This window comes from Macrobrachium rosenbergii, chromosome 19, assembly GCF_040412425.1.
Source record: "Macrobrachium rosenbergii isolate ZJJX-2024 chromosome 19, ASM4041242v1, whole genome shotgun sequence".
Lineage (NCBI taxonomy): Eukaryota > Metazoa > Arthropoda > Malacostraca > Decapoda > Palaemonidae > Macrobrachium > Macrobrachium rosenbergii.
The window spans coordinates 37865168-37891541 of record NC_089759.1 but is presented as its reverse complement, the minus strand read 5'-3'; the positions used below and the strand labels follow the sequence as shown (position 1 = coordinate 37891541).

Here is a 26374-nt window from a genome sequence, read left to right as displayed (position 1 = left end):
ATCTCCTCTGAAATGTTTTGTTGTGCTTTAAATAAACATGATATATACAGTATATCAGTGGCGTTCCTGAGGGGGGGGAGAGGGTTGCTGTTTGAAATCGCGCCCCGGGCCCCAAAGTGAGGGGGGGGGCCAAAATGCGAAATTTAACCATTACTGCTATGACAGGACAAGCTAAATTTCTGAAATTTGCATTTACAGGTGCCTTTAAAATGATCCTACAATTGCTCATATTCTAAAAATTCCCCCCCCCCAACCCCCCAGCTGCTTTGGCTCGCTTCACTCGCCTCCTACCCCATAAGAGGGACCCCAAATTGGACTGTGCCCCCCGGGACCCAAATTGCCTAGGAACACCCCTGTCTAGAGTGCTTAATTCCTTGCCTTCCTCTCTTCTTCCTTAATCATTCAAGTTAACGCCCCTTTTTTAAAGGTTGTTGCTCCAGTCACTTGAGGAGAGCAACCCATCAAAGCATGTAGTTCTCGGTTAGATCGAGCGTGTTGTTCGATATTCTCTGATCTCTCTGTGTCGTCGTCATACGAAAGTATCCCGTAAAAGCATGTCTGAGTCTGCAGGCTTCAGCTGGCTCCGGTGCAAAGAAAGAAAGCTGTTCAAAAGCTATAAATATTTCTCTCTCTTCGTCCCTTCACCCGACCTTGCAAAAACATTTCCTCGTCAGTATGATTTGTTAACGTCTCATTGCGAAGAGTGAACAAGTGAACCTCACCCACCCCTCTTCTCTTCTTTTTCCTCCCCTCCCCTTTCCCTTCCTTCTCCCCTTCCCCTCCATATCCCATCCCCTCCCCTTTCCTTTCTCCCTCCCTTCCCCTTCCCCTCCCCCCTCCACCTTCCCTCTTCCATCCCCTACCCATAGCCTGTCATTCAAAGTTTTCCAGAGCAGCATCGGGTTGGTCACCTAGTGTATACATATACATACATATATATATATATATATATATATATATATATATATATATATATATATATATATATATATATATATATATATATATATATGTGTGTGTGTGTGTGTGTGTGTGTGTGTGTGTGTGTGTAATTGTTAAAGCCACAATGCCCTTTCAACTTCTCGAATTCTTCGCGCTTTTTGGATACTCTTGGTCACTACAAGGCCATAAGATCCAAAAAAAAAATCGCAAAGAATTCGAGAAGTTAAGACGGCATTGTGGTTATTACAATTCCATGTGTGTTTGTTAAAAATTGACCAATAGAGTCTACATATACATATATATGTGTATATATACATATATATATACACTATTCATAATAAGGTTATCGCAAGCATTTTTAGACGAGCAATCTGGAATAGAATGATCTGTTCACAAAATTGGTAGTAGTCTTGTGCTATAGAAAACTTCCCGTGGATAAAGGTATGCTTCATGAATTAGGAAACGAAATTACACTTTAAAATTCAATACAAAGGACACATTAGTCTCAAACAAACCAATATACTAAAATTAGCAGGAAAAAAGTAACGTTCACTTTCTTTCATATCTCACATCTGAACCTTTTTCTTAGACTTATCAGCAGGTCATATATATATATATATATATATATATATATATATATATATATATATATATATATATATATATATATATATATATATATATATATATATATATATATATACTTACTTTTGCCGACCACGTTTTTTCTTACACATGATCAGTAGCAAAATACAACGACCAGTTTGTGCTTCTGAAGCCGGGTGCTTATGATCTCCAAATCATCAATCGTGACCTTTTAAGATTCATCTACATCCAAGAACACCCCACTCAATTTGCTCTTACCTTCTGCGAAATGACAGACAAACACATCCGCTGTAATGGGCTCAACACTTGCCTCAGTAATTCTGCGCTGAAGGATTCGCCCTTATGAAATTCCATCTGCCACCAAGGACACTGTTCTATGAAACTTGTCATTAATTTCACCTGTGCTGTAATGCAAATTGGATGACGCTTCCAATTAGGAGAAGCGTTACGGATTCGTGGACTGAAGTGTTGAGCCTTCGTATGAAAGGCTACGGCTTTGAGGGCCAATGAAGAATTACAGGAATTTATTTCTGGTGATAGAAATTCATTTCTCTCTATAATGTGGTTCGGGTTCCGCAATGAGCTGTAGGTCCCGTTGCTAGGTAAGCAATTGGTTCTTAGCCACGTGAAATAAGTCTAATCCTTCGGGCCAGCCCTAGGAGAGCTGTTAATCAGCTCAGTGGTCTGGGTGAACTAAGGTATACTTAACTTAACTTAAGGCTTTGAGGGTGCGCGAAAGTGCCAGCTATTATATCTAATCGATACTTAGATGGACAGATACCTGAATACAGGGACAGGTAATCTGATCCTTCGATAGATGAAGAGATAAATAGGTAGATAAAGTGGACGACAGAAAGAGGCTACGCTAGGCAATTTTGTGCTCATTTATCTTTAGTGTTTAATCAATGTCTTTATAAGATGTTATTAAAGCATCTCATTCTTCATAATTATCTTTGTAAGTCACAGTATCTTCTCCAGTACTCTTCGGCATCTACGGGAAACATCATAAACCCACAACAGTTCATTATCATTCGTTTTTTCTTATGGTTTTCACTTCTTCGTGCGTGATGACTGTTATTTCACTCGTACTTATTTCACAACGCATCACCCCAGTGCTGCCCAGTAAACTCTTTCGGAATGTGGATCATCCTTTAGTCCCGTTTCAGCCTCAATGGCTTATTTTATCAGAGCCCCGTTAGCCTCTCCAGTTGTGAGTCCAATAAAGAATGCTGTCACTAACAGCTGACGACCGTCTCATGGAGTAGGTCTTCAAAATGCGGCAGAACTTTCTATTTTGTTTTTATAGAAAGACCCATTCTGTCCGAATACCGTTCCTTTTTTTCTCTCAGTCTTCAATGTGGGTGCGTTTTCTTGATGGCGACACAGTTAATGTTTTCTGTATATGAGAAATAAATGCGAACTCGGGGTGGATTGCGTTTCTTTGGTCATTCTTGTTTAAGGGACATTTATTTGAAATTATAATTCTTTTTTTAGGTAAACTGCATGCTACACGTCTCAGCCAGCAATTTGTTAGCGCGCTCATTTCCATATATAAGACACACACACACACACATATATATATATATATATATATATATATATATATATATATATATATATATATATATATATATATATATGTGTTAGTGTGTGTGTGAGTGTCAAATGGCTTTTTATGTCGTTATTGATTTGTTTATCGACTGAATGACAAGAAATGTTCCCGAATGGCCTGAGAATCAGAGCCGAATTCTGTGAAATTTCGACTCGACTCAAGAAAATCTGGCTATAAATCCAAGCACTGGGCACTTCCAGCCATTCAGCTGGACAGCAAGATAAAAAAAGAGAAGGCTGGAACGGAGGTAAAGTAAAAGGCTAAAAAGTGGGTGGAGTTCCAAATATATCGCAGTCAGGCATCTCAATACTCTTTCTTCAAGACTATATTTAGTTCCGGTTCAAAATGTGGTGTAATAGCTAATTTTGTTTTTTATGCCGTTTCCTCCTAATTATTTCCTAGTGACCGACCGGCCGAAACGAATAACTGTAAAACTAGGGTATGATAAGTCTCCACTCTGACAGGAAACAGTTGATCTGTTTACTGAATCTTCCTTCTAGCCACGCGTCAGTGTTAGTATATGAATGTACTGTGGTCGATTTAACATGTAAGTTTATCCTTTACGGTTGAAAAACTAAAAATATCGAATAGAAAGTTTTTATACTAAAATCTTAAAGAGCAATGAAAAATTGGCAAAGCTGGAATAGTTATAAGAATAAATGTTAAAATTTTACTGATGAAAATGATAAAAAATCGATTAGTTATCAGAATAGCTGTTAAAATTTGATCTATCGCTGACCATGTACTCATTTTTTATTTTTCATATGACCGTCGTGAAATCACTCTTATAAAGCAATAGGTTTTAACTCACTTTCTACAGATTTAAAGGCATTTTATTACTCCTCAATGAACCGTTTCACCCACATAATACAAATTTCTAGCGTTCTCGTTCTTCTGAAATTTCTAGCTTGGATACTTTGTGATATTACGTAGTCAAACTTCGAATAGTGACCTGTGGATTTTCTCTGCAACAGTGCGGGGCTAAAGAGACCTGTGTTCTTATTGATGATTTTATATATATGCATGAAAGTGCCTTACTCCTGTCTGGCCACCACTGTTGGTTACATGGTACAAAATTTGGCCAAAGTTGCCCGAAACGCATTTAGGCGATAAATTTCATCTTGGGTGCGTATAATTCCATTTTGTTTAAATGGTATACAATCGTATCATTCTAAATAAGGCGTCATTTTGAAGTTCGCAGCTGTTTTGAGTGTTCCTTAGAAAATGTTAGAAATATCAAGAAGTGCCCTGTGGCGTTGAACATATTACGTAGAAGGAGCTGAACCGTACCAATGATACGGCCTCATGCCCTCAGGTAAACATTTTCGGGCGTTGGTAACAACACCCGATTCACGGTGAATCGGACAGTCAGCGAAGAAAAAAGTAAGTATATCTTAGTTTACCCAGACCACTGAGCTGATTAACAGCTCTCCTAGGGCTGGCCCGAAGGATTAGATTTACTTTTGCGTAGCTAAGATCCAATTGGTTACCTAGCAACGGGACCTACATCTTATTGTGGAATCCGAACCACATTATAGCGAGAAATGAATTTCTGTCACCAGAAACAATTTCCTCTTGTTCTTCACTGGCCGGTCGGAGATTCGAACTCGCGACCAACAGAGTGGTAGCTGAGAACGGAACCCGCTCACCCAGCAAGGAACTAGTCAGCGAAGAACGCACTAGGTTAAGTATACCTTAGTTTAACCAGACCACTGAGCTGATTAACAGCTCTCCTAGGGCTGCCCCGAAGGGCTAGACCTATTTTACGTGGCTAAGAACCAACTGGTTACCTAGCAACGGCACCTACACTTCATTGTGGAATCCGAACCACATTATAGCGAGAAATGAATTTCTATCGAAAGAAATAAATTCCCCTAATTCTTCATCGAACGCGGACCCAGAACAGTGCTGGCCGAGAACGCTATCGACCAGTCCAAAGAGGAACTAGAAAGTACTAAGAGCCGAGTACTCACGCTGAGGCGACAGGTCTTCGTTCTTGACGTAGAAGACGCCCAACCTGTAGATGATTTCGTGGACGATAATGGCGAAGGAGTAGACGTCCGCCTTCTGGGATCCTTCGGGAGGCGGGTTCGCGCTCCTCAGGATCTCTGGAGCAGTCCACAGCCTTCCTTCAGAGAGATGAACTTATTTCAGATACGCTAAGATCTATGTATTTAGCATTATATCAAAAATAGTTACAGGTTGAAAAATTAAAGTTTCAGTTCCAGCAGACAATTTCTTTATGAAAGACACCGAAGCTAGCACATATGAAGGATACTAACACTAACGCATATATATGTGTGTGTGTGTGAGTACTGATATTTATACATAAACAGACTTATAAATATACTATACTGGTTATATTCATCCTAATTATGTGGATACAATGGCCACACGCTCAACTGCTACATTCTCGCGTCGTATACATTCCCACTAATACCTTGAAATCTAATTTGGGACACGAAATGAGAACTTCTCAACCCGCCCCAAGTTTGGAGGAGCGGTGGTTATGATGTTAGGCGCTATATCATCGTTTTTCCTAATTTATTTTTCTATTTCGGACCTAAAGGTTCTCAGATTAAAACCTCTCAAAAAATACTGGGAAACTACAAAGTTCACATATCACTGCGTTGGCCGTCATGCCCGCGTAAAGCTCTGGTGTAAGTGGTGACTGTGATCAGAACTAACAATTCGGCAGCAGCTCTAGACTCATAAAAGAACTCACTTCTCCAATATGCGTAGGAATCTGGATTATAGTTCTTGTCCCTTTCGTCCAGCATATGGAGACCGAAATCAGTGATCTTCAGGACAAATCTGGAATCGACGACACAGTTGCTGGATTTCAGGTTCCCATGCGTTCGAATCTCGCTGGAATGGAGGAATGCCATTCCCTGCAGAAAAAAAAAAGAAGGTTAATGCCGGTTTTGAAAGACGGAGAGAGAGAGAGAGAGAGAGAGAGAGAGAGAGAGAGAGAGAGAGAGAGAGAGAGAGAGTTACAACGTCATTAGTCATAAACGAATATAAGGTATTCTTTTCATATGAGACGGGGAAAGAAAGGTTCATGGAATGAGGCTGTGTTATCAGTTTACAGTCCCGAGTCATTGTCGGTAATGAAGATGAATTGTTTATACGTCAAAGGACCAAGGATAAGTTAATGGTACAGAGGGAAAAACTGGGGCAGAGAGAGAGAGAGAGAGAGAGAGAGAGAGAGAGAGAGAGAGAGCAGCGTACGCTCAGTGTTTTCAACACTTGTCTTCACTTGCGTTTTAGACTGAGAAAGAGCCCCAAACTTGTCTTCAATTGCATTTTAGACTGAGAGAGACCCCAAAACTTGTCTTCACTTGCATTTAGACTGAGAAAGAGCCCCAAAATTTGTCTTCACGTGCATTTTAGACTGAGAAAGAGCCCCAAAACTTGACTTCACTTGCATTTAGACTGAGAAAGAGCCCCAAAATTTGTCTTCAATGGCATTTTAGACTGAGAAAGAGCCCCAAAACTTGACTTCACTTGCATTTAGACTGAGAAAGAGCCCAAAACTTGACTTCACTTGCATTTAGACTGAGAAAGAGCCCCAAAACTTGACTTCACTTGCATTTAGACTGAGAAAGAGCCCCAAAACTTGTCTTCACTTGCATTTTAGGCTGAGAAAGAGCCCCCAAACTTGTCTTCACTTGCATTTTAGACTGAGAAAGAGCCCCAAAACTTATCTTCACTTGCATTTTAGACTGAGAAAGAGCCCCCAAACTTGTCTTCGCTTGCATTTTAGACTGAGAAAGAGGCCCAAAACCTACCTTAACTATGTCGTGCATTAAGGACATCTTGAACATGGAATCCAGCTGGACATCGTCGTTCTCTAGGATGTCTTGCAGAGATCCTTTGGGACAGTATTCTGTAAAGACGGCGCAGTACGGTTTGGGTTCCAGACACACGCCAATGAAGTGCACCAGGTGGTCGAACTGCAAGTCTTTCAACTGAAACAACCGATGAACAAATCCACATGTAATAAATAGTACACAAGTCAAATATAAAATAAACATATAAAACCAATCAACTCAAAGTGAACAAAAAGCAGTTTCGTGGAAATAATTTGAAAACGTCATTAACAAACTGATTGTGGTTAGGATATCCAAAACGTCAAAATTTCCAAATACATTGTAAAGTCCCCACTGTGAGAAAGGGGAAGAAGGAGAGGGAGAGAGAAAATAGTGATTTAGGTTTAGTAAGTAATGTGAACCAGTTGGTAACTGCAGCATATCGGAATAAGATTAAAACTTTATTTTTCATTTCATTCTGATCAATGCCAGAATATATATTGCGTAAGCACTGCATGGGTTGATAAAACTGACGTTCAGATATACAGGTACGATCATAATATTAGTAACTTATGCAGTCATATTAGGAGGCAAAAACAGTACCAAGAGAGCTGAAGCTATTTTCATGCTGAATGGAATTACGAAACACACAGATACTTTTAACTACTGTTTCGTATACTTTACTGTTTGTCTCTATTGCTGATGTAAGTACCCCAAATTTCATAGCTAACATTCCAAAAGAGCAGTCCACTGTTTTCCTGGCTCTGCTTAGCCTATAGTTGAATACCTTTTTGGCGTAATCTAGGTCCTTCTGTGCATAGGGTTTATTAGAGGGGGCTTTAATAGAAAAGCTTCATCGTCTATGAGATAGAATGGGCACTTACATTGCAGCATTCGCTATTTCACAAGGCTGTGGAATACATTAATGTCTCAAAGAAATGACCTTCCATATTTAAGTCATTGAAAACTGTGCTATCACTGTTTTGGGCACATGCAACTACATCCATCAGAGTAAAACACTAGGCGTCAGCAACAGTCATTAGTACATAGAGTACAATACAATTTGGAAAATAACATTTCTCAAAAATGTTACTGCTATTTCTTTCCAGTGATGATCATCAGTTACTGGCATATACTGTGGCCTTAGTGCTTCCAGTACAGCATTACTTGTTACTTGGAAAAACTTACGTACAGGGTACTGCAATAGACCCAGTTTGACTGTATCACTGTGAACGTAGATAATTCAAATAACTTGAGTCATGTGATTCTTCATGAACTGAAACAAATTTATTCCCTTGATGAGGCCAGATATGACTTTTGTCATATCTGGCCATCTGGGTCTGTGCCTGATGATGAATAACCTCCTGACAAAAGTGGTTATGGAACCAATTAGAAGTGCTCTTTGTGGTTGCCCAAACCTTTTCAGAATGTTACCAAATCACCGAGAGATTATCCATCAACCCATGGAGGATATGGGGTTGCTCTTCATGCTCAACTATGACTGATTTCCAGTGATGGCTACCAGAAGCATTTGCTCAACAAAGCAGGCACCTGTTGCTTCAAAAGTTTTTTGGCTGGGTGGATTCTTTCCCCCTCACATCATCCAAAGTGTTAGTGGGCAAGGAGTGATAGAATAGGCCAGATTCATCAGTGTTGTAGATTTGGCTCAAAGCAAAGGGCTTCCTTTTTTTATCAAGTCTTTCAAAGTCTGCTGGAATTCTGCTTTTCCATTCTCGGAAGCATCCATGGCCTCATCATAAGTCATCTTGTTGGAGAGCCCATGTCAAATTTTGGACCAAAACAGGCAATCCTCAGGCGCCTTAGAGTCTGCAACGACACAGTCTTCTTAGCCATGATACGAGCCATAAACCAGCTGGTCTCGATTCTCCTGACAATTTCCAGCTTCTGAAGCGTATGCACTTCTTGGCCACCTTGGGAGGTGGAGAGACCATGCACATAATACAAAGCACAATATACAGTATAAATAGCACCTGCAACACTGCTGGTACTCCTTTGAAATCTGCAATGTTAAGTGATAGCACCGTAACGCAGGCTCACACAGCAACCTCATAATATGTTTACTGAGAAGTGATATGATGAGGAGCGAAGCACGATTCGCAACAAGTCCGTTCGTCTTTTCTAGGCAACTAGTGACAGGAAGAAACTCCTGTGACGTTGTCACGATATATCTCTGTCATTCAAAGGCGATAAACATAATAACAAAAAAAAAAGAAAGAAGGATCCGTGGTAACTTCCTTATGTATGGCTGCAGGAAAGTTAGATAAGAAGCCTATATAGCAGACTCCATTCCTGGTGCTGGATATGTCACTAAAGGATATGTAGATATTTGCTGCATACTAACATTATAATTCAGTTAAAAAAGGGGCTGATTTTTTCATCATTAATTTTACATTTAAAGAAGTTCATCCTAGGTTTTAGTAGTGGATAAAAGGGTTCTTGATATATAACAATATTTTCTATGTGATGTTGAGTAAAATTTTTTTGACAATATCGTGTATACAAGGAGTGTTTGGTGTTTGAGTAAGCCACAGAATTTTTGAAGAAAAACTGATGGGTGAAGAGCAAAACAAGAATACTTATCAAAAGGAGGGATGAAATAACCCTATTTTCGGCCGAAGAAGGAACACAAAGCTGGGCGGGTCATTTCTGAGGTCATGAATTAGGGAATTAAGGGAGATAATTCGAATATGAATGAATTCGCAGTTTTTGAAGAGGGATCAAATATAAAGAAACTAAGGAGATGGAAAGAAAAGTTAGACTGGGGTCTGAGAAGAGATGATTTGAGCCGGAACTGAAGCGACTCCTCGGATGCCAACTCGATTGTTTTGCAGAATATGGAATGAGAAAACAAAGCCTGATGATTCGCAACTGGAAATCATAGTAAACGCATAAAAAAAATGTACCTGAAAGTCGTAAATATAGAGGCACTGGGGAAAGAAACTGATAACATATTTTAGATAAACAAAATGGCTTTAGAGAAGACAGGAACTTCACAGATCAAATAGTAGTGCTAAGACACAGAGCAGTCATGTATAGAATTTAAAAATCACCGTCTGATGACTTTTGTCGATTATGAGAAGGCATTTGACAATGTCTACAGACCAATGCAAAGTAAACAGAAGTCACCAATGAAAGAAATAAATACAAAGCTATGTTGATGGGGTCTGGCCAAGTGAATGTGCAGTAATTAATGGAGTGTAACAAGGTAATGTTCTTTACCCTTGCTGTTTGACCTCCTATGTTTTATAATATATAACGATATGTGGTCGGATATGGAAGAGGATTAGATTGGAGTAATGATAGTAACGATGGAAACTTGACAGATATAGGAGATTCAGATGATGCTGTTTTAGTCAGCAAAATACCCTAAATCAAATTAATCTTATCTCAAGAAAAATGGAACTCACAACAAATCCTAGAAACACAGAAGTAATGAAGACATAATATGCACAAATGGATGCAATATAATGAGATAGAGAAAACAATTAATGTGGCTGGATTTTTCAGGTTCTTAGGAACAATGATGTCCAGCAGATTTTATAAAACCAATTTAGGGCAAATCAAGTAATGATATCTGGATGAAATTGCATAGGGAATTGAGATTGTTCACGAGTGTAGTATGATCCGCGTTGCTAAACGGACACAAACTATACCTAAAAAGATTTTGTCAGCTTGAGAATTCAACTTTGACTAGAATGAATGTCTTGAATTCTGAACGTGTAACAGAAACTGACCAATGTGTTCGTGGAAACACTTGCTGTGATAGGAATTAGTCTGAAGGACCAATTAAAAGATAAACTACAGGTCACGTAAATAGGGAGTAATGTGCAACCAAACAGAGCACCCAACAAATTAATGCTTTTAGAAGGAAAAATATGAGATATATTTTCTTTACTTGGAAGTCTCCACTTACCCTTTTCAGCTGTATCAAGGTTGGTCTGTCGACTTCAATCCTCTCTTTGTAAAGCCTCTTAATTGCCACAGTCACACCCTGAAAGAAGAGTTTTATTATTACATTTTAATGTTTACTCGATGAATCTCAAGGGGAAATCATTGTCTAACTAATAGGCGGTGCAGGGTAATTTAAGCTATACGTATAGTTTAACTGAACGTTTGGTATCACAGCGGACATCAATCAGTTTTCTTGTCTGAACACTGTGGGGTTACAAGGTAACCACTTAATAACATGGCGACTGTCATCGCATGATTAGAGTGGGAGCAGAGTACGGGAGATTCAATAGAACTTCAGTGCAGAAGAAATCATTTCTAATATGGGAGCTTATTTTAGAGTTAGTTAGGTTTTGACTTTTTATTTGATTGGTGAGAATAATGAAACTGCCGAAGACTCGTAAAAATAAAAAATAAAAATAATAATTTAAGGAAAGAAAAAGACAAAAATTTCTGGAAAATTCGCTATCTCCTTCGAATTCGTTATCATTTCAAGAAAATATTCGCTATCCTATTCCAACTCGTTATCGTTTCTGGAAAACATTCGCTATCTTAGTCGAATCCGTCGTCATTTCTGGAAAAGATTAGGTATCTTAATCGAACCTATTATTATTTCTGGAAAACTTTAGGTATCTTGACCGAATCCATTATTCTTTCTGGAAAACATCAGGTATCCCAATCGAACTAGTTATTATTTCGGGAAAACATTAGGTATCTTAATCGGACCCGTTATTATTTCTGGAAAACATAAGGTATCTTAATCGAACTCGTTATTATTTCTGGAAAACATTAAGCATCTTAATCGTACCCGTTATTATTTCTGGAAAACATTAGGTGTCTTAACTGAACCCATTATTATTTCTGGAAAACATTAGGTATCTTAATCGAACCCGTTATTGTTTCCGGAAAACATTAGGTATCTTAATCGAACCCATTATTATTTCCGGAAAACATTACGTATCTTAATCGAACCCGTTATTATTTCTGGAAAACATGAGGTATCTTAATCGAACCGGTTATTATTTCCGGAAAACATGAGGTATCTTAATCGAACCCATTATCATTTCTGGAAAACATCAGGTATCTTATCTGAACCCATTATTATTTCTGGAAAACATCAGGTATCTGAATCGATCCCGTTATCATTTCTGAAAAACATACGCCACCTTGCTCCAACTTGTTAATATTTAGTATATACAGAATTTCTTGGAATTTATAAAACTCATTAGACAGCATTAAAGACGCTCAGTTTACGTCAGTCTGATAACACCAGGCCCCAAATCAACTCTTCGCCCTGAACGTTATGATATTGTGCAGCTTTCACTTTACTGGGATCAATTACCATATCCCTTGGCCCATTTAAAGCAGAACTCTCAGCCCAGCCTTTGAGCTTTATGTAATTGGTCCCCGTCTGAAATTGACTTGAGCCTCGTGAAACTGCTGGGCACTCCTCGTAATACCTGGATAAAATAGAGTGTCACCACAGAAGAGGAAAGCTTAGAAGTGACTGGATAGAAGGGTGAAAGAGTTACATTCAGGAAAAATCCCTCTTTGGACGAGTCGGTAGAGTTCTCGGCTAGCACTCTGCTAGGCCCGAGTTCCAGTCTCCGACCGGCCAATGAAGAATTAGAGGAATTTATTTCAGGTGATAGAAATTCATTTCTCGCTATAATGTGGTTCGGAATCCACAATAAGCTGTAGGTCCCGTTGCTAGGTAACCAATTGGTTCTTGGCCACGTCAAATAAGTCTAATCCTTCGGGCCAGCCCTAGGAGAGCTGTTAATCAGCTCAGCGGCCTGGTTAAACTAAGGTATACTCAACTTTTACATTCAGGAATCCCGAGCGCGCAAGATACAGGTATTGCCACAGTACGATGAGGCTTTCGTGGAGGTCCCCCGTAGGGGGTTAGTGTCGTCGGTGCACCTCACGCGATGAACTGTAGGCATTACTAAAGGTTCTTTGCAGCGTCCCTTCGGCCCCTAGCTGCAACCCCTTTCATTCCTTTTACTGTCCCTCCATTCACATTATCTTTCTTCCATCTTGCTAGGCCTATCCACCCTCTCCTAACAATTATTTCACAGTGCAACTGAGATGTTTTCCTCGTGTTACACCTTTCAAACCTGCCTACCCTCAATTTCACTTCCAGCGTTGAATGACCTCATAGGTCCCAGTGCTTGGTCTTTGGCCTAAACTCTACATTCCGTTCCATTCTACTCCTTTCTGTACAGGTGTATGAACTGGATAATGTTGCGAAAGTTTATTTGCATACATAAATACAGGGAATGCTGCACTCATCACTTTGATGGTAAGCTAGAAACATAAATTCCTCACGAGGAACTGAAATTTCTCGACTTTTTGTGATAAAATCGTCGTCCGCTCCACGAAGTCGTTCGGAGAATTATTATGGTTCGCGAAATTCAATGAGAACGCCTGCTAAGTCTACGCTATTAGGAGCCTTTCCTTTGGAATTGATTTCGGTCGAGTTTCACCTTAATGATAACGAATCTGGAATATGGAAATGGGACTCTTCTGGGTAAAAGAGAGAGAGAGAGAGAGAGAGAGAGAGAGAGAGAGAGAGAGAGAGAGAGAGACTAGTAAGATGAGATATGGGACGTAAGGAAAATTAGGCGAGTCGAGAGACGAAAGAAGGAGTTGCATGTGGAATGCTGATAGCAAAAGTTGTCGGATGATACAATGTGCAATGTAGATAGTGAAGGGAAATTATAGTTGCTAGTAAAAAAAAAGTTTGAAAGTGTTTACAGCAGGTAAAAATGTGAGATAATATGACTAAGAGAGTTCTGAAAACGCATTTACAAGCGTATTCACGTACATTGAATGGGTATACAGTTATCTGTTATGAAAACTTTTCATACTAAAAATAGGGCAAATGTAGAAATAACATATGATTTTACCTTATACCTTCCCGTTCTGATGAAAACTTGTCTGTTGTCTACCAATGAATCCACGGAGGCGTTACTCTGGAAAGAGAGAAAAATGATCGTATAGAAGAATTGAAAGTATATTGTTGGACTGGTCAAATTTTGAGCCTAGATGTACTCAAGGACGTCACAGCACTCTTTAGATAACAGCAGTTGCTTTCATTTCTACTTCAATTTATATACATATTCAATTTATTATTCTGAGCCACGGAACAAGATAAAAGGAAACTCGGAAGTGAAAGGCTTCTCACTCCTTCTGGTCAGATTTCTAACCGCAAGAGTTTTTGCTACTTCTGACTTTATAAACATATCGCCATAGCATGCAATTTGGAATTTTTAATAAGGTGATTTTTATTGGTTACAGAATATTGACTTTGCAGAATTCCTGGCCCCAAGGTGAACCTTAATAGTTAATGTGGAGTTTATTGTCCTTGACAAATTGGACTGCGGATGGCTAGAAAGTATTACGTTCGTTAAATTCATTACATCCTAGTAAAGTGCCATTCATGCGATTATTATTTTTTTTATAGTTCCATTAGTAACCTTCTCTGTTGCAGTTTCGAGAATAGATGGCTGCTTGAATTTTCCCTGTTGTTCAAAAATATTGAGTTTATATACATTATTTGCATATATAAGTTTAGTTTGACGAAACAATGCTTCTGTGAGATTTTAGTGAATGTTTTTGAAAGCGTGCTAATTATTATTTTCTCAGAGGTTTTACGTAATTTGGGTTATCAAGATATTTCCAAACTGTCCCAGTTGACCAGGATGACGCAACGTTTCCTTGTGACAATGCAGGTGTACATCAGAGTCACTGAGAACTGAGGGTTACCGTGTACATTAGCCAAGGGAGAGAGAGAGAGAGAGAGAGAGAGAGAGAGAGAGAGAGAGAGAGAGAGAGAAGGCAGTCCTGACGTCTCTTGCCCCGTCGTTTCAAGCAGAAAGGAGACGACAGCGTTCACGCTTCAGTTCAAAGGAATTTATTTTAGCGTAAGCCGGAATCAAGGAGCCGTTCTAAGTAGATAGATCCCAACCAGACCACTTCCACGAGTTACGTTGAAACATACTGCACAGAGTGTTGTGAGTAAATTTTATATTTCATCTATTACTAAGCGTTCCAAGCACACCATTTTCAAAGTCACAGGCCGCTATCATGATCGAGCCTCGTCCCACACGTTGCGTGACATATGATAAAGCGCCGTCTTCTACATGCGAATGATTTTGTGCATGCTGAAACAGTTCACTGGTGTTCCCTTGTTCTTACAGGATATTTATCTCGATTTCTAGTCGTGTTGTGATGTCTTTTTCCGTTTCGCCAATCGTAACGATTTCTTTATACGTGAGTTAAATTTACTGGCGTCATCCTAATTATTTCTTTGATAACTGATTATTTTCATTATAGGAGAATTAACACACATTCGACATCAAAGCCCTCAGAATGGTGGGAATGATTTGAAAACCAGAGATTTGGAAGGTATGATATTGTTTTGGTGTTGGTTCTCTCGTTATTAGACAAAACTGTAAAAAAAATATTTTACGTAATTTTGAGAACTGACCCCCCAATAAAAATAAAAAATATCGACCATTCAAACTATACGCATTAGTCAGAGCAATCATTCAGTAGTCTTCTGACCGCCTTATGTATATGTTTGGAACCTTGTCTAATAATTTATACTTATAAGCGGAACTTGATTACTTGGAGTGTGGAAAGAGTCATATCGGGACAATAATTTATCATTCAGACTTTCATTTATAGAGTGAACAAAATTGCTGATACTGTAGCGCTCTTGGCCATACCAAATATCAACTGGTGAAAAAATACTACTAACTGTGAGCCTGAATTTACTGATACAATACAATTAAACCTACAGTTTTCATCCCGTAAGAGTGGAGGTCACGCTTATTTGATTCATCAGCGATAAAAATAAGATCCTCATCTGCAAGGGAGCACACATGAAAGCTAACTAATCGAGTATTTGCGCGAATAGGAACGCTGACTTGTTAATCTACAAGGTCAACTGAATTCTTGATACCGGAGTCTGGTATTGCTGTCGTTGGTCTGCCTTCACGGCTCAAAATAGCGACTTTGTTGTCGTTACACAACATTTTCCTAACTTCTTTGCTCACACTCGCTCGCTCGAATGTGTTTAAATTCGGTTGGGTCGAACGAGTGAGAATGGGAGGAAAGAGTTTTTATCATTTTTTGAAGGAAATAAACTGACAACAGAAAGCATCAAATGCAAAGAGATCCATTCGAAATAAAAAGAATGAATTTGAAAGAAATATGTAAAAGGAAAAATCAGTTTAAAAAAAGAAAAGTAAAAGATCTATCATGGTCTCCTATACCGAGGCGAGTGTGGGAAATTGCGGCTGAAGTGGCCAAATTAAAAGAATTAACTCCACACAAAGCGCTTATAACTGGGAGCCAAAATTTCGATTCAGGTGAATAAAGAGTACTGATATACAGTTCAGCATGCATGAATTAATTTAACATAATACATTCAAATCTAACATAATGCATTCAAATGGATTCATGAGGATTATCTTTAGCCCCTTTATCGTTCGCTACCCAACGATGAATGTCATGCAATGTTTAGTGACTATTTCGAATAACATACAAAACCTGTGTGGATTTTGCTCACGTTAGAGCACGACATTTGTTTTTATAGCGGAGCGGTACAGACAACGATGCTTGTCACAAGATAAAAAGGGCCTTTATTTCTTTCTAAACAGAAGTAGTACACACGCCTGTTTCTTTGTTTTATTTGGTGCATTTCAGTTACTTTTTCTCTGTGTCTAATACACTCACTACCTACTCTCACCCTGGCGGCTGACACTCTCTACAATATCTTAGCATCAAGAGGACCGATCAGTTCCCAACTTGTACCGATCTTGAGTCAGTTCCATCGGCATACTGATGGGGTGGCAGGAGTTAGCGAATTCCAAAAAGGTCTCCGAGTCATCCTCTCTTCTGAAGAGGGCAAAGGTGTCGTCAACATACCGTCCATAATAAAAAAAAAGAGGATGGTAGCTGAGAGGGCATTCTTCCAGCATGCGCTCCTCAAGGGAGCACATAAGGATATTCGAGAACATAGACCCGGGGTGCGAGCCCATAGCCATACCATCAACCTGCTTGTATAATTTATTATTAAAAATAAAAAAGACTTTTACAAGGTTAGGTGCCAATTTTTACAGTTGTTGCTTTTATAATTTGAAGATGAATTCGGTTGCGACTCTTTCAAAGGGCCCTTTCCCCCGCTTCTAGTTGGAAAGCTTTTCATTAGAATATTTTAAACACAATTGTTTTCCTTCAAAGATATTTTTAATAGCCTCAATGAAATATTAAACAAGATGTTTTTCACTGAGCGTTATACTCTTACAGTACCCAAACTACATTTTTATGCCGAGTTTCCAGCCTGCCATGATGTCCATTTTAGAACAAAATCTACGAGCATAATTCAAAAAACATTTTGGTTCTTTGCATGTTAAACTCGTTCCTATGAACCCCTTAGCGATTAGCTCTATTTCAAATTTCAGGATCGGCTTTGTGCTACGATGTTCTCTGGAGTGGTGTATAAGTATTCCTGTCCCAAGTGTAACTCGGGGATTTATGTGGGATCCACTCGGAGACTCCTGAAAGTACGCATAGATTCACACAGGGGGTAAGTTTTCGTACGGGGGTCAAAATCTCCAACCCCGAACACCCTAACATAAGAAGTCATATGAAATCTTGTGAAACTCATTGATAGCAAAGATTTGTGCATAATTGGGCGAACTTCTAGCCAACTGGAACTATCAATAATTTTCGAGTCTTTGATGAGAAAACAACTTGTTCCGAAATTGAACACTTAGACTTCGGCTGTTCCTTTATGCCTGTCGTTATAATAATGTTTTTTTGTTTGTTTTTCTTTCGATGACCTGATTTTCTTTATTTGCGTCGTACTGACCGGTCGGCTCCATACCCTCAGTCTCTTTTATTTATTTATTTTCTTAATGTGATTTTAAATTTAGTGCTTTAAAATATGAATTTTTAAAATATATTTGAATTAATTTCTCAATGTTTTGCCTGTTCCTCGTGGTCCTTTGTGTAAAATTTCCCTTTTAAGTTGGTTGTCGTTTTTTATGTTCTGACTCTACCTTTGTATATTTTTTCTGTAATTTTTATTGTCAATGCTTCTTGTTTTTTTTTAACTCTCGACCCCCTGATGATGTAATCATGAACTCAGAAACGTTGGGAATAAACATGTAATCAACTGACTATTCAAGAGTATTCCTGTCTGCCTCCCCGTTTGATGTCTGTATAGATGCACACACATACATATATATAATATATATATATATATATATATATATATATATATATATATATATATATATATATATATATATATATATATATAAAAAAGAGAGCAACATACAGTATATGTAGTCTTTACATATAGAGTTCGTAACAAGAGTCAGAGGCACTTCAGAATTTTGTATGTTCATTTTCATCACACATCACGCAATGATAAGCTTGTCACCACAAACCTATTCTGTTTTATCACTTCCACCACTTTCTGATAAAGCATAAAGTAGGTTTCTATCTGAACAAGTACAGCGCCACAAATGCATCACATCTAATTTTTTTCCACGTTTTTCTCGTGGCCAGCATCTAAGCAAAAGTTCCACAGCAAACAGAAATCTCCGGTAGAGAAGAAAATGACTTACGTTGCTACTTATCTTTCCGAGAGAGAACTTCGACCCGAACTTTCCTCTCTGCGTGTCTTCCGTCAGTTCGACGTCCTCCCACGCGATCCGCCATGTCATGGAGGCCAGGTCGGCCTCGAGTTTGTAATGTCTGTAAAGAAAATGGATCAAGTTGTTAGAGAATTCAACTGCAGAGGAGGAGAAGCGCTTTTCCCTAAAGGAGGGAATCCGTCTCTGCAACTGGTGGCAAGGACTACAGAAGCGCCGGGAATCAGAAAAACAACCTTTCAGTGACTTATTTATGTGCCGCATTTTTTACTTGATTCATTTCTCGCGTTAAACATTTTTTTTGACGAGTTCATTCTCCCACTTTCGGGGGCCTATATGGCCGGTCATTCCTCGGTAAGCTCCATCTACTATGGGTGACGTTACGGTGATCTGAAAGTGCCAAAATCCTAGGTGGGCTTTAAAGGTGCTGAAGATGTTACGTAACTCATGTTTGTCATTACCTCGTAGTTTACTTGATTATACCCACGTGGGCTGTTTTCCTTTTGGGTCCCTTTGTGCCTCATGCCCTTTGTTTTGACAACAAAGGCTCACAGCAGGGCTGAATTCATAATGAGAATCCATATAATAAGCCTTCATAAAGGCCTGGGCGGAATGGGTTATGAACTGGTTTCCCGATAACTTGAAGGCTTATTAGCTTCATTGTTTTTTCAGCATTCTAACTTGTTTTATGGAAAAATGTCGCTGGGCATTTAAGACTAAATAATGAATTGCTCTGGAAAAACCTCGACATTAACTCCTCTCTTGAACTCTAAAAAGGTGATATGCACTCGTCTGTTTTTAACATGAAAAAAAAAAATGTAAAAAGAATGCTCTGATTTTAAATGTCTTTCTCCTTTATAGATGGACTCTCGATAATAAGTGAATTTACTGATTGCTTCAAATACATCGCGCGACTATTAGAAACTACCAATCTATCATATCCACTGTTGCCCTAGATTAAATAGGTATTGAAGGCTTTACTGCAGACAACCACTCTTATTATCAACATTAAAGAGGTTATTAGTTGTTTTTCGTATTTTTTCTGACGTTTAACGTGATCTCGCTGATACCAGACGACACCTGAAGTGCTTCACGCATCTGCCTCTGTCTTTGAGAAGAATATTTTTGATACCAAAAGCCTTTGATCTCACGATTCTCTTTTCACTAGAGAGGAAGCAGAGTCTATCATTAACTCTTTAACACTCTTGGCGTGTGTCCTTCCTTGGTGATCTCTGGTGAGCCCAAGGATAAGTTCCTGACACGTGCCTTAATACCTGGCGGACTCCGCTCTCTCTCTCTCTCTCTCTCTCTCTCTCTCTCTCTCTCTCTCTCTCTCTATCGCCCACCCCATCAAGCATCATGGAAAAATATCCTGAGGAGTTATTAGCAAAGGATATGGAAAGTTTGGAGGGAACTTTTCCATCACGGCTTGGAAAGATTCTTATAGCGTCGTATCTCGTTATATAAATTATATATATATATATATATATATATATATATATATATATATATATATATATATATATATATATATATATATATATATACGAGGATTACTTACTTAATTCCTTGCTATTTATTATGTTACCATAATAAATAGTGGACCGTTGGGTCATCGCCAGGATCAGCATCGTCTCGTCGCCCCCTTGTTTTTTTTTTCCTCCCGAGTGTTTTGAAGTAAAACCCCTGCCTCAAGGACAGAATTACTTAGCTAAATAAGCTATTTCATTTTCATAATATTTTCTTCAGTGAAACGGTGGTGGTTTCCTTGTTATTGTTTATCATATATTGGAAATATTAGGTTTAAGGAGATTTTTTCTCTCTTATGCATCTTGCTATCGTGGGGTAGTTGAAACTCCGATTTAGTACAAGCGTTGTTTTCTACCTCCTACTAGTTCTTTCTCTTATTCTGCTGGATATGATAGTTAACTAGGAGAATGATGACGGTGGCTGAGGTTTTGTTTGCAAGTGAGTTTTCCTGTCCCTAGATCAGTTTTTGGGGAACGTCCCTTTGTAATATTTAAGTTCACTTATTGTTAATAAATTAATTATCAAGTTTTTCGTTTTTGGTTTGTGTTCCCTCTCCTGAGTGCCTCTTCTTGCTTAAGGTGTGTGTTATTTTTGGCCGGAATCTTTGTCTATTTTGGCAACTGGTTCTGAGGGAAGTGAATCTGCATAATATAAATAAAGATTGGCTGTGGCTCTTCCATTAAAAATCAGGAGTTCATAACAATATATATATATATATATATTATATAACAATATATATATATATATATATATATATATATATATATATATATATATATATATATATATATATATATAGATATATATATTTATATATATATAACATGAGTATTTGTATCTCATGTAACTGCATGAGAGAGAGAGAGAGAGAGAGAGAGAGAGAGAGAGTGAGTTAATACCAATAACATCAGGTACATTCCCTCGACTACAGAAGCATCCACATTAATTAAGCCCTTCCCTCCATTAATTAATTTCTGCTATTTGCATCAAATGATGGTCTTCAAATACGTGACGTACCATACGTAAATTCTCCAGGGCGGCATTAAAGGATTTCGAATGGCTTCGTGCAACAATATTATATTATTGAAGATAATGAGTGACCTGAATAGCGGTGATGCGGATTATTCAGTGTAATTAAGGATTTATTTAATCATGAAGGAAATAATAGGCAAAGGTAACCTCATCCTCTAACAGTTTATATCAACAGTCTCCCTTGTTAGAACCCTTAACAAAAAACAAGCTTTTGACAACCAATTCCACCAAGTTTAAATAGGACATTCTCAGGCGAGACTCAGGCTTACACAAGGCAAGCTCAGACGTGGAATCCTTGTTTAGAAATGTCTCGGTGGGGTAGACTATTGATATAACATTAAACTTTTCCCTGGTCAAGATACAATTTTCAATAACTTTAGTAAAACATTTTTTAAACAGCTTTTAGAGCTAGCCGTGCTGGACACGACCTCTGCCTTCAATGGCATTTTATATAAACAAACTGAAGTGATGGCCATGGGACCACCACTGGGTCCAATTTTTGCTAACATCTTTATGCGTTCCCTGGAGGAACGCATAACAGAAGAATGGCACATTAGGTTCCGCCCTCTATTTTGTCGGAGATATGTCGACGACACGTTCGCCCTGTTTCGTTATGAATGCCATGCAGAGTCCTCTCTCGAGTTCGCCAACCGGCAACATCCAAACAGAAATATCAGACCTCCTTTCCTTGATGTTATTTCCGGAGGTGACTCAGGTTTTGACACAGGTGTGTGTGTAGAAAAAATACGTTTCCTGGTTTGGGAATGAATTTTTATAGTTCGTGTTTCTTTAATTTGAAACTGAACTCTTATTTTAACCCTCCTCCATAGGGCTTATACTCACACATCAAACTGCATGAGCTTCCACGACGAAATATCCTTTTTGTTGAAATATTTCAGCAACAACTGTTTTCCTTCACGACTTTTTTTTTTAGGTCCCTGAATAAATTGCTAATGGAGAAAATGACTCAATCGACACCTGTCTCTACTGTGCCGAAACTGAAGATGTATGCAAGTTTCCCTTTCATGGATGATGATACTTTCAGTAGAAAACGCACATCCATTATTCAAAAGTTTTCATGCTTTGAATTTGCAGATTATCCCACAAAATCCCTTAACAATAGGGCCTCTGTTTAAGAGCAGAGACCAACTCAGTCCTCTGCTTTCGTCCAGCGTCGTATACAAGTACACTTGTCCGGGATGTGATCATGGGATATATGTGGGATGCACAAGGAGGCTGTTGAGGGTCCGCACAGATTCCCACAGGGGCATTAGCCATAGAACAGGTATCAGGTTATCTAACCCTGAATAATCAAATATACGTAATCATTGAAAATTATGTTATCTAATCCTGAACAATCAAATATACGTAATCATTCAAAATTATGTAAAACTTATATTGACAGCGAGGATTTTTCCATCTTAGGCCAAGTGCAGAACAACAACGGCTTGACCATCTTTGAATCCATAATTATCAATAAGACTGTACCGTCGTTAAACACCCAATCGTCTTCTGCAAAACTGTTTATAGCCTAGTTTGGGCAACTGGTTTTCCTCACTGTTTTATTTATTTATGTTTAGTCTTGCTCTTTCTTTTATATAGGTAGGTTGTTTTAAGATTTTAGTGAACTCCTTTTACTTACAATGGGTTTGTCTTTGAATGTGTCGTCTAGTTTTAAATGTTTTTACTTCAGAAAGAACTGTTGCCACTGCATATCACCATAAATTAATTTGACTTATTAATGTTCGCAAATTACATTTTATAGCCTTCAAATTCGACTTGGAATCCGTCGCGAAACGTCGGCATTGAAAATAAACTGTTAAAGGATAACGTTGCCTTTCCCTATTACTTCCTCCATGATAGACTGGACAGATATATATATAAATACTTGTATATGTGTGTATGTATGTATAAGTATATATATGTGTATGTGTGTGTATATATATGTGTGTGTGTGCGTGTGTACTTCCTTCACTGAATCTCGCAATTCCTTACCGTACCACTATTGTTGTGATTCTCTCTTACACACAAACACTCCATTCCAACTCTGTGATGTCATCATGGAATTCTTTGCTGACCCATCAAACACATAATGACCCACATCCACTCACTGGTGCCCCAACACACACACACACATATATAAATATCTACTGTATATATATACTGACACACACACATATATAATGTGTGTGTGTGTGTGTGTTGGGGCACCGGTGGGTAGATGTGGGTCACTGTGTGTTTGATGGGTCAGTAAAATTCCATGATGACATCACAGAGTTAGCAAGGAGTGTTTATGTGTGAGAGCGAATCAAAACAACGGTGGTACGGCAAGGAACTGCGAGATTCAATGAAGGCAGCACAGCTATTTTTGGAAGTGCATTACAATGACAGAAGAGGCTAGGCACAGGTCTATAGGAGGATGAGTATGATAAGTTAAGTACATCTTAGTTTAACCAGACCACTGAGCTAATCAACAGCTCTCCTAGGGCTGGCCCGAAGGATTAGACTTATTTGACGTGGCTCAGGACCAATTGGTTACCTGGCAACGGGACCTACAGCTTACTGTGGAATCCGAGAAATGAATTTCTAACACCAGAAATAAATTCCTCTAATTCTTCAGTGGCCGGCCGGAGAATCGAACGCGGGGCTAGCAGAGTGCTAGGCGAGTACGATATCGACCCATCCAATGAAGAACTGATATTTTTCAGAGACCACTTCTACAGCAAGTCAGTCGCTCAACGGTCATGAAACAAGTTTCCAATTCGCTCGATAGACTCCCAGTCGATCAAGCAAATAATTTTGTGTGCCAGCACTTTCAACAATCTCTACAGCAAGGGCATATTTCATTTCTTTCTTACGAAACTCACCTCATTTACGTTTTTGACGTCTATACACACACAGACATATTTATATGTATATATATATATATACACACACACACACACATATATATATATATATATATATATATATATATATATATATATATATATATATATATATATATATACTATATATATACACATATATGTATATATATATTTTATATATATATATATATATATATATATATATATATATATATATATATATATATATATATATATATATATATATATATATATATATATATATATATATATGTACACACATATTCATAAAACAAATGGCGGCTTCATACTGATAGAAGTGATACAAAATTTGCTAGGTGTGGGGTGTTAGAGAGCCGAGCCAGAGAGAGAGAGAAGAGTATTGAAGTTAATCCCAATAACATTCAGGAATCCTCTCAATACTGGAACAAATCCAATTAATTAGAGCCATCTCTCCATTCATTAACAGAGCCATTTGTAACCAAGCGACGGTTTCGAGTTACGTGGCGCAGGTAGGTAAAGTCTTCATAGGGTCATTAGACCATTCAGATGGATCCGTGCTATAATGGCTGACCAAGTTAGTGGCAATGGGGTTTATTCACTTTAATGATAAGGTTTGTATACTCGGTGCAGACCATTCGGCCTCGAGAATGAAAATATGTGAAGAGTATTTCGATGCAACCTGCGTATTGACTGAAAGTGCGTTGCTCTCTTCAGGAATTGCGAAATATACGGGGATTCTCATGTCCTGAGAGAGAGAGAGAGAGAGAGAGAGAGAGAGAGAGAGAGAGAGAGAGAGAGAGAGAGAGAGAGGTGGGGAAGAAAATCTATTAAGATAAATACAGTGTATACAGGTAAAATGTACTTATATATATATATATATATATATATATATATATATATATATATATATATATATATATATATATATATATATGTGTGTGTGTGTGTGTGTGTGTGTGTGTGTATTCCAAGAGAGGGAGGCGACACTCTGGGAAATGAAAAGATGATTCAATATTCTGTAGAGGCCGCGTGGATGTAACATCCCGTGTTCAATCCAAGCGACGCACATAATGGGATCCCTGGAGTAGACGTAACGGCAAAACCCATTTCGTGGGGCGGCGGGTTTCCTCCGCAACGATACATCTATATTCCCTCGACAGAAGTGAGGCTTAAAAAAGGACACCTGCCACCTCGGTCTCGTTCCAAGATCTCCCTCCAATCTGTCGCAGCAGATCGAAATCTGCTTTTTTCTTTCCTCTCTGTTTAGTAAAACACATCGAAAATTCGAAATTGACCCCCAAAACTACGTTACTGTTTGACATGTATTTTATCATTGGATACATTTTCATTTCATTTTGCTTCGTAATTAACTCACACACACAAATATCTGTCTATCTATATATATGTATGTGTGTGTGTATTCACATACATACGTACTTGAGAAAAATGGTTATGAAAAAGGTTCGCCAGATTATGCCAGTACATTATTGATGGAAAAGCAATTTGGAGGATGCGATGGTGAGCCGAGGAGTAGTTGTGACAAGAGGAGTGGATGAGGAGATTATAAGACTCCTCGACAGGCCCATCAAGAGCGTAGGCACAGGGAATGTAAGTGGCAATCGTATAGTGAAGATAAAATATGATCTTGGACATTATTTCATGGAAGAAAAGATCATACCCACTCATATAAGAGAATGTACAGGGCAATCAAAGAGAGAGAGAGAGAGAGAGAGAGAGAGAGAGAGAGAGAGAGAGAGAGAGAGAGAGAGAGAGAGAGAGATGGTGAAGAAGAAATCTGGGAAAAATCAATTCCAAGGAAGCAAACGCGAGTGGAAAAATATAATGGAGAAATGAATCTCAGCACAAATGATGCAAGTGGAAAGACGATATTACCTTAGTCAATAGACCGAGTATTTTGAATACTATTTTTTAGGCCACGAAGAACTCAAGAGAGGTAGAGCTCGTGATAGCAAAAACGCAGACGGTTAATGAAAGGTCGAGAGAGAGAGCTCGAAGATGCCCGGAATGAAAAGACGGTGTTTAAGAAGCTGAGGAGTAGTAAGACAAAAAAGGAGCTGATGAGATTACAGGTGAGGCGCTGCCGTTCGGTGATGAGAGGCTGCTCAGCGTTCGCAAGATGTCTAGATGAAGGGAAGTTGCTGAGAGATGAGTAACAGGAATGGTTAGCAATATTTGATTTGCCACAGCAGGTATATTGTCAGATTAAGATTGAAAAATTAAGGCAAACTAGTATAAAATACGCCGAAGCTTCTTCGACGCAATCGAGTTTTCTGTACAACGTATAATGCTGTATGAAACTCT

At 38.5% G+C, this 26374-nt stretch overlaps 1 protein-coding gene across 2 annotated transcripts in view; it reads right to left on the bottom strand.

The window, feature by feature from the left end:
• LOC136848862 (atrial natriuretic peptide receptor 1-like) overlaps positions 1-26374 on the bottom strand; it is a 454893-nt gene that overhangs the window by 82182 nt on the left and 346337 nt on the right. For both annotated transcript variants that reach the window (XM_067121689.1, XM_067121690.1), the window contains exons 11-16: positions 18591-18720; positions 13854-13919; positions 10907-10984; positions 6952-7131; positions 5886-6051; positions 5134-5289 (exon numbers count right to left, since the gene is read on the bottom strand). In XM_067121689.1, coding sequence (XP_066977790.1) covers positions 5134-5289; positions 5886-6051; positions 6952-7131; positions 10907-10984; positions 13854-13919; positions 18591-18720 — 776 coding nt within the window. The remainder of the gene's footprint in view (positions 1-5133; positions 5290-5885; positions 6052-6951; positions 7132-10906; positions 10985-13853; positions 13920-18590; positions 18721-26374) is intronic.